Source organism: Chanos chanos, chromosome 15, assembly GCF_902362185.1.
Source record: "Chanos chanos chromosome 15, fChaCha1.1, whole genome shotgun sequence".
Classification (NCBI taxonomy): Eukaryota; Metazoa; Chordata; class Actinopteri; order Gonorynchiformes; family Chanidae; genus Chanos; species Chanos chanos.
In genome coordinates, this window is record NC_044509.1 from 15,688,005 (window position 1) to 15,697,365 (window position 9,361).

Below are 9,361 nucleotides of genomic sequence, written 5' to 3' on the forward strand. Positions count from 1 at the left end.
GGATGTAGTCCAAATAAAAATGTCTTATAAATGACATGCATGTTAAGTATGTAAATATATATGTAAATGTAATTTATATATATATTTATTTATTAGAAACAAAAAACTAACTGATGAGTATGTCTTGTCTTTCTTTCTTTTTTCTTATTTTAAATGTGATTGAAATGAGGCTTTTCTTTAGCCATTATGCCTTAACAGAGCCAAGCTGAACACTAGAACAATAGGTCTGAGAGTAAATGTGTTATAATTGCTGTGAAGATTTAATCAGGTCTTTTCTTCACTGTAGACCTCTGCTGGTGATAACGTGGTACTGCAGTTTCTTTTCCACCATGAGAAACAATGACGGTTTAAGGTCAAACTAATGACGAACAAAGGAAATGGCCTTTCTTTCAAACCAGTTCGGACTGGAACAGTAACATTTAGGGGGTTGTATTAATTCTTAAACTACACATCTAAACACAAATGTAAACACACACACACAACGTCCGCATCCTGTCACAAGCACCTAAACGTGCTTTTCGTCTTCTGTATTGCTACGTTTCTAATACTGTAGACATTCAGATACAAGTGTCTTTGGCATGCAGTCATTCCTCATTCTGGTTCTTTTGTTCATGTACTTCCTGAGCTCCAGAAAGGCACACAGGGAAGAGAGAGAGAGAGAGAGAGAGAGAGAGAGAGAGAGAGCCCAAACAGCTTTGGCATTGTTCCACCAGTGCAGTTACACAACCTGCCTCAAGGGGGCACTGTGGCTAACTGATCACAGCACTGAACTCCACAGATGTTGAAAACATCATAGGCACTTTGGAGACAAAAACCACTCAGCGCAGGGTGGGTATGGATGTTAGGTACTCCCTTATTAAGTGAGGATGGGAGGAAAACTGGTTTCATTTGATGATTATAACATTAATGACAATGACATTTGTGATGATGATGATGATGATAATTATGACGATGATACTAAGGGTAGAAACTGTGACAAGTTCATGGTTAATACTTGTGTGGTCACCACAGAGTTCTGGCTTTTATCCTCCAGATATTAAAGATAAAAAAGAGTAAAGGGCACTTGATTCTGTCTTTGAGGTATATCCACATTATGATGACCTAGCACCGAACTCACGTCAGGGTCGAGCGTGATAAGCAGGACGAGTCGTCACGTCTCGTCCTTACCTGAGTCCTTTCCTGTGAACTGACGGAACAAAACCTGAAAAACCAAAGTCCACGTTCTGGGTCAGGTCCTGGGTAAGAGGGAGGGAAAAAAAAAAAACACACACACAATCCATCCCTGGTCTCTGAAGGTCCAGACCGGAGTAGTCGGGAGGTGGGTGAGACTCTTTCTCCATTGCCAGGTTCTAGCATCTGTGTGTAATTTAAAGTCATGGACCGTTGACCGTGGAACAGAACTCAGACCAGGAAATGGGTGTATCCTTCGGCGCCGGTAACGATAACGTCCATCCAGATTCTCATGGCCTCCGGTGATGGAGCGACCATGTAGTACACACGGTCATGAGTCTTCACACTGAAGGTCAACGAGGGATTCGGACTCTGTGTGTGTGTGTGTGTGTGTCAAGAAAAAGGGAGGGAAAATTTCATTAAATAAACAGAGAAAAGCCAACACACGCCCATTGATGAACTGCAGATAAACCAAAAAGACACAGCACTCTTGGTATCTGCTGAACTATTCTGCATCAGAAAACTAATGTTTCAGCGACACATTTCCTTCTTCATCGCTCATTAATTACCAAATAAATGTAACAAAAGCATCAGAACCTGAGGCTTACCTTGTGTGCATTCTTCAGGTGGTCATAGTACACCTCCTCTATGGCTTGGAAATAGATAACGCCCTTCATCTTGGTTTCATGTTTATCTAAGTGTAAATCATTGACGTCGTCATCATCAGAACGATCAGTACATTAGACAACAATACTCAGAGAAGAGATTATGTTAATGTTAGTGATAATTAGGATAATTAGGATGATTAGGATGTTAACTTTTAGGTACGGGGCAGAAGCGTCCTTTTATCAGTGGACATAGCTCACTGCTGCCACCTGCTGGTTCAGAGCAGATCTACAACAGGCTTGATTTGCATGACGTCATGGTTACAGCAGAAGCATTCTGATTGGCTGAAAGCCTGCAGCTGTACCAGAAGATGCTGGTACAGTGGTTTTTTTTCTATGCTCTACTGCCCAAATAGGTTCTGACATTTACACATAAAAAAGAAGAGGAACAAAACATCGTAACAGTTGTTGGGGGAGACTCTGAAAAACAGAGAAACAAACGATAGAAATTCAAATACCTGCGTAATAAGCCAGAGTCCTACGGTTGCGGTCGAAGACAAACCAGCGCTTCTTCCATGTCTTGATTTTGCCGCCCATCTTGACCAGGAACCCCCGGCAGGTCTTGTCGGTGAGGGCCAGGTGATAACAGGTGTCCGGGTGATGACCTGCGGCCTCAATGTGGCCACGCAAGTCAAAGTCGTCTTTCCTGACAGGCAGGTAACGTGTCAAAGGTCGCGACTAAAGGCAAAAAAACCCCAAAAAAACAATTACAGTCACACGTGAGTATCTGTACACCGTATGTTTGTGTCAAAGAAAGAGAGAGAGAAAAAGAGAGAGATGGAGAGAGAACAAGAGAGAAAAATAATGAGTGTATGTGACTGTATCTGTTTAAGTTCTTATGTTTTAACCAATTCCCAAGCTCTGAAAACATTTCCATATATCATGTGTCCATATAAAAAAGGATTAGTATGTCTTGAAAAGGATTACTTTGTCAGACATTTTCTAAAACGCCCGTATCTGTTTTCCTCTCCCTCTCTCACCTCCTCCGTTCTCTAATTTTCCTTTTACTGTCTCTCTCTTTCTCTCCTCCCCGTCCTCTCTGTTTTCTCATCACTGTCTTTCTCTCCCTCTACCACCTGTGTTCTCTCTCTTTCTCTCTCACCTGAGCTCTCTGTTTTTCCCGGAGTTTGACTTCTCTCTCTTCCTCTCTCACCTGTGTTCTCTGTTTTTCCCGGAGTTTGACTTCTCTCTCGATAAGCCTCTGTCGCCGGCTGGTCTCCTCCTGCAGCCGTTTCTCCAGCTCCTCACGCCTCCTCCTCTCCTCCTCCAGGGCCTGTCTCCGCAGCTCCATCTCCCTCTCCTGCAGGCAGCACCACCCAAAAACCTTACAATCCCATCATACAGACAGACACCACCTCCCCCCACCTCTGTCTCCCAACGAGTCTTAAATTCACAAAATACGCCTTCCTGCAGTTGTGTTTATCTATTGCTTGTCTATTTGTTTGTTGAGCTTATCGTGTGCATACAATCAATATAACAGATCTAACACGCAACACATTCATGAAAGCACACACACACACACGCACACACACACAGGGTCCAGCTGATTAAACGGTACACGGATGGTTTGTTGAGTGGCCGTGGAGGCGGGATGCCATACCCTTTGTTCCAGGAGTCTGTTTTTCTCGGCCTGGGCCTCTCTCAGCATTCGCTCCATCTCCTCGATCTTCGCCACGTTGGACGTGCTGGCACTGCGGACCCCCGTCCACGCCACACAGGAGAGAGACCCCAAAACACACACACACACACACACACACACACAGACACAGACACACACAGACAGACAGTGACACAAACACAGAGTAACACAGACATGTTACTACATATCAGAGCATTTGGTAGAAGACAACATTCATATTTACATACTCTAAGTTCTGATGTGTCAGGAGAAGATTCAAAAAGGTATTTGGTAGCAGGTCATTACCATGAAATTTCATCTGACCACACACAAAAAACCTTTATTTTTCTGACTTTTACTGTAAAAATGCTCTATTTTATTTTAAGAGGTGAGAACTGTTTTGCTGAATATAGAACCAACGCAGTGTCATTTTAATGGGTTTCTCAAACACAGCTCTTAAAAAGCTGTAAACTATTGGTAATCCAGGATAGTAATTCTCAAGCCAAGAGTCAACACAGACAGACTGGAAAACCGTGAGACCTTCCAGGAATGCAGTAAAAATTCCAGATCCGGAGACAGGGGCTTGTATATTTAAGTTACAGTATTTTAAATACAGACCTGAGTCTATTCATTTCCTTTAAAACAGAGTGATAAAGTTTCCCACATGAAAAAAGAAAAGAAATATATATATATACACGAGACATGTGAAGTCAAATGACACATTTCACTCTCTCTCTGTCTCTCTCTCTCACACACACACACACACACACACACAACAGCCACTGAAATGCACTCACACACTGAAATGAACCTAATGAACCAAAGTATGTCTTCACATCAGTCCTGTACCATGTTTGTATAGGATCAGAACGTCATTTGACACTATTATATAAAAAAACATCAAAACATCAAGTAAGTGTGTGTGTGTGTGTGTGCATGTGTGTGTGTGCATGTGTGTGTGTGTGAGTTTGTGTAGTATTTATGTTCTTTTTCCTTTTTTTTGAAAATTGTGAGTTCATAAAAATGCTGAATTAGCCACATTCTCACACAGTGGTTTTCAAAACTATTTTTCTGCTACATTTGCCAGCAGCACTATGCTTTTCTGTCTCTCTCTCTCTCTCTCTCTCTCTCTCTCTCTCTCTCTCTCTCTCTCTCTCTTGCACACACACACACACACACACACTCACTCAAATCCCATAAATACTCAAACTCAGACACTTTAACCAGTAAATGTCTTCTTAGACCCTCAGTACTGTGAGTAATGATGAGCAGTCATGTGTTGTGGAGGAAGACTCTGGTCCATGAGTGGAGTGGAGTGGAGGCCGTCTGACAAAGAAAGCTCCTCTGTAACGGCGCCAGGTCACTGACAGTGTGTCTCCTCCCCACTCCACACTGTCTCCAGCGTTTTAACTGATTCTGTCTGTTTGAAACCCAATAGCCAAACGCTGCACACCCACATAACACCACTAATCTCTTCTCCGGCGACCCTCTGCCGGACGGCGTTGCGTATTATCGCACAGACGACCGGAGCAGATCTACACCGGGCCCGGCTCGCCTCTAAAACCTCCCGCTCGCGAGCAGGGAAAACGGATCAGCCGCCTCTGAACTGCCGCTGGCCTCACCTGGAGATGTTGTCAGGGGAACAGGCGGAGATGCTGGTCTCCAGGCTGTCAGAACTGTCCACACTCATGGTGTCCAGGTTGTGGCCGTTGTCCAGGTAGTGGAAGGGGTCCAGGTAGACGTTGGACTCAGAGACAGTCCTATTGCTCAACTCATTCAGCCTCTGTCTCTCCTCACTCAGGTACAGCTGGCCCGCTGACAGAGAGAGAGAGAGGAAGACATTTTTCATTTCATGGGCCGCTGCATAACCAGGAACCACTGCACAGACGCACGCTTAATCTTCACTGATCTATAACAGTCTCATGGGATGTTTGTTTTGGACTAAACTGGGATTCTTAAACGGATTAAGAGAAGCACAAAAAGTAAACGGGACAACTTACACAAGATGTAAAATAAAGTAAAAAAAAAGAAACATGGTTAATGATAATCCTTTTTACTCCAATCAGCTGTTTTCTAAAATGTTTCTCAGCCCCTTTCCTTAGATCTCAGTAGATTGCATACGTTGGTTGGAGGCTACCAAACACCTTAAAAAAAAGAAAAAAATCTAACGCTCAGGATTGGAAACGTAACGTGAATTAGGTGCACTGGTGCTCAATATGTACTGCTGCACATCTGAAAACCACATTTCATGAAAAGCTCTCAGTTCTTCAGACAAGAACTGAGCTTTTAAACGGTACTATATGAAATATCCTTAAATATGGTAAAGGAAGGGTCACGTGGGTGCTCTCACCCTTGAGCAGGCGGCGTGTGTCCAGCTCTCTGGGGGAGACAGAGAGAGAGCGTGGGAGAACGCTTCCACAGCTGGAACTCTGAGCAAGGGGCAGATGTGGCTACAGTGGAATGGACAAAACAGATGGAAACACAGAGGGACAGAGCGAGAGAGAGAGAGAGAGAGAGAGAGAGAAAGAAAAAAAAATTGTGTATATGACACTGGCTATTAATAAAAAGCAAACAGCCTCCATCCTGAGACATATTCAAAGATAACGAGCTCATTCGTTTGCTGTTCCGTCCTGATATTGAATATTAGACATTAAACCACTCCTCTCTGACCTCCTGACCTGTCGTCGTCTCAGCTGGGTGAGGAGGAGCCTACCTTGGGTGACAGGCTGCGTCCCAGTGTGGCACTGCTGAAGGAACCGGTGCCCTGTTGGCCTCTCTTACGAGGGAGGGTGTCACTCAAGAGGGACCCGCCCTCCTTACTGCCCCGCCTCTTTTCCTCCAGAGACCGGAAATGCTGCAGAGACAAACCAAGGAGTGTGAAAATTAGAGCATGACTCACTTTCTTTTTGGAGGGGGGGGGGGGAATTATACTTTGAGTCAAGTTTAAGTTTGAAGTTTAAGTTATTTTTTTTAGCGCTTTGTGCAATCAAAAACTGTCTCAAAACAGCTTTACAGAGATCAGTGGCTGATTCCCCTGCCATTCAAGCCGGAGTGGGCTGAACAGGCTGAAAGGGGTGTGTTTTCTGGGATTTTGCTTTTAACTCTGTCTGTTAGCTCCACCCGGCACCTGTCCATGCTGAACACCCTGATTTTAGACGGATTCAGTTCGCTGACAAAACAATCATTGCTTGTTACTCATTCAAAAACTGTATGACAAGATTCCACCTCTGGTCACTTTATGTAAAACATGACTGCCTCACTGACCAATCAGAGTTCAGAATTTTACCAAAGCCGTGACATATTATGATGAAGTCTCTTAATGCCAAAGCGTGGAGCAGTTACGATGACGTCTTATTGGACTCGTCTGTTTTAGCTTCAGAAACCTCTGACCATAGCCATAAGTCAAGTTTGTCTCTGGGCGTTTGTCAGCTGTCTGTGCTGGCGCTCTCCTCACATACAGCGTGTAAAACCCTGGCAGTGTGAGTTAAAGAGTTTGTTGTTTGGTGGGTTTTTCTGGTCACAAACCTCTTTCATAGACACTGGGTTTAATGGGAAGGCCTGCCCTCCAGTTAGCTCCGCATACTTCCTCTCCAGAGCGGCTAGGTTCTCTCGCTCCTGTAGCGAGAATGTCTGTCAATCAAAGGAGCAGAGGGAAAAACACACACACGCACACACACACACACACACACACACACACACACACACACACAAACACACACGTGCACACACATGCACACACAAGCACACACAAACACACACGAACACACACACACTCAAAGACTCACAGGAACAGACAGACAGGCACACACACGCACCCTAACACACACAAAGACTTACATCAACAGACAGACACACATGAACACACACACACACACACACACACAAAGACTTACATCAACAGACAGACACACACACACACACAAACACACACACACACTCAAAGACTCACATGAACAGACAGACACATATGAACAGACACACACACAAAGACTCACATGAACAGACACACACACACACACACAAACAGACACACACACACAAACACACAAAAAAAAACCACACACACACTCAAAGACTCACGTGAACAGACAAACAAACACACACACAGAGACACACACACACACACATACACACACACACACACACACACTCTTACCCTCTGTAACATGATAAGTAGGTTGCTTTTCTCTTTCATGAAACTGTCCTTCTCACGCTGAGCCTGCTGGGTAATCTGAGCAGACTGCTTCTTCAGGGTCAGGAGTCTCTCCTTCAACAGAAACATTACAGCTGTCAGTATGGAACCATTTACACACGCACGCACGCACACACACACACACACACAGAGACCATACACGCATACATACACTCACACACCGATACACACATACACACACGCATACACACACACACAAACCATGCAGGCACACATACACACAGACACACACACACACACGCGCGCGCACACACACACACACACACACACACACGCATACACACACACACACACACACAGAGACCATACACGCATACATACACTCACACACCAATACACACATACACTGTAAAGGCACATACACACACACAAATATACACACCTTATAGGCGCACACACACAGATACACAAGTGCGCGCACACACACCATACCACTACAAACACATAGTACCTTGCGCGTGACGGTACTACGCTGGTACTCAGTGATCGCATACACACACCAAACCACTACAAACACATAGTACCTTGCGCGTGACGGTACTACGCTGGTACTCAGTGATCGCATACACACACCAAACCACTACAAACACATAGTACCTTGCGCGTGACGGTACTCCGCTGGTACTCAGTGATCGCATACACACACCAAACCACTACAAACACATAGTACCTTGCGCGTGACGGTACTACGCTGGTACTCAGCGATCTCTCTGAGAAGCTCCTGAGTCTGAGTCTCCTTCTCCTCGTCCAGACAGCTCTCCTTCTCCAGCTGCTGAAACTCCAGATCCTCAAAGCGCTTCTTCTCAACCTCCAGCACCTCCGCATCCTGACGAGACACACGCACACATACATATGCACACACACACACACACCATACAGGCACACACATACACACACGTGCACACGTGCACACGCACACATACACATACACACAGAGACAGAACCATACAGGCACACACACACACCATACAAGCACGCACACACAAACACACACACACACACACTCAATTCATGAAAACTGGAGGCGCCTTAAAATCAATAAAACCCTGCTGACTACGCAGATACAATTTCAGCAAACACAGCTGACCCATAACAAGATGTTGCAACACATGAATCAGAGCAACTGCCCTCGATCAATGTGTTTCTTAAGCAGGAACACAGATCAAGAGAACAACCACAAGTTAAAAAGCAAACATGCCTGCAGCTTAAAGGAGAAAGACCCATGCACGCAACGAGAAAAGCAGCCTACCAAATGTTAGGGAGAAGATCTGGGTTTCTACAGGAGGAGAACTGAACTGCAGACAGGAAGAGAAGAGACACGAAGCCTGTACCGTAGTAAAAAGGTGGTACGAGGTTACGTCAGAGAGCAGGACTGATAAAAAAGGAGCAGGGGAGGAGGTCACAGACGAAAGGAGGAGGTCGGTTGGGTTTGGGGGAGGCTTCCAGGAGACTGACCCTGGAAAGCTGCTGCTGGAGCTGCTCTTTCATGGCCTCAGGACAGGTGTCGAGCTGGGTCTTCAGCTCCGTCAGCAAGTCTGCCAGCTTCTCTAGTCTAACCCTCTCAGCCTCCAGACGGGCTTTCTCCTGCATCGCCCCACACAGGGGGACACACAGGCACACGGGGGAGAGAGAGAGAGAGAGAGAGAGAGAGAGAGAGAGGGAGAGAGCCAGGCAGAGTTAGTGCAGGGAAAATTG

The 9,361-nt window shown here is 45.3% G+C and overlaps 1 protein-coding gene across 1 annotated transcript in view; it reads right to left on the bottom strand.

Moving 5' to 3' along the window:
• Positions 1-875: 875 nt before the first annotated feature.
• The window catches only part of phldb2a (pleckstrin homology-like domain, family B, member 2a), an 18,619-nt gene continuing 10,133 nt past the window's right edge, over positions 876-9,361 (bottom strand). The window contains exons 7-18 of the mRNA XM_030792779.1: positions 9,122-9,250; positions 8,337-8,492; positions 7,610-7,720; positions 6,979-7,068; positions 6,167-6,307; positions 5,804-5,903; positions 5,076-5,268; positions 3,436-3,526; positions 2,989-3,135; positions 2,294-2,513; positions 1,779-1,864; positions 876-1,542 (exon numbers count right to left, since the gene is read on the bottom strand). Coding sequence (XP_030648639.1) covers positions 1,402-1,542; positions 1,779-1,864; positions 2,294-2,513; positions 2,989-3,135; positions 3,436-3,526; positions 5,076-5,268; positions 5,804-5,903; positions 6,167-6,307; positions 6,979-7,068; positions 7,610-7,720; positions 8,337-8,492; positions 9,122-9,250 — 1,605 coding nt within the window. The 3' untranslated portion in view covers positions 876-1,401. The remainder of the gene's footprint in view (positions 1,543-1,778; positions 1,865-2,293; positions 2,514-2,988; positions 3,136-3,435; positions 3,527-5,075; positions 5,269-5,803; positions 5,904-6,166; positions 6,308-6,978; positions 7,069-7,609; positions 7,721-8,336; positions 8,493-9,121; positions 9,251-9,361) is intronic.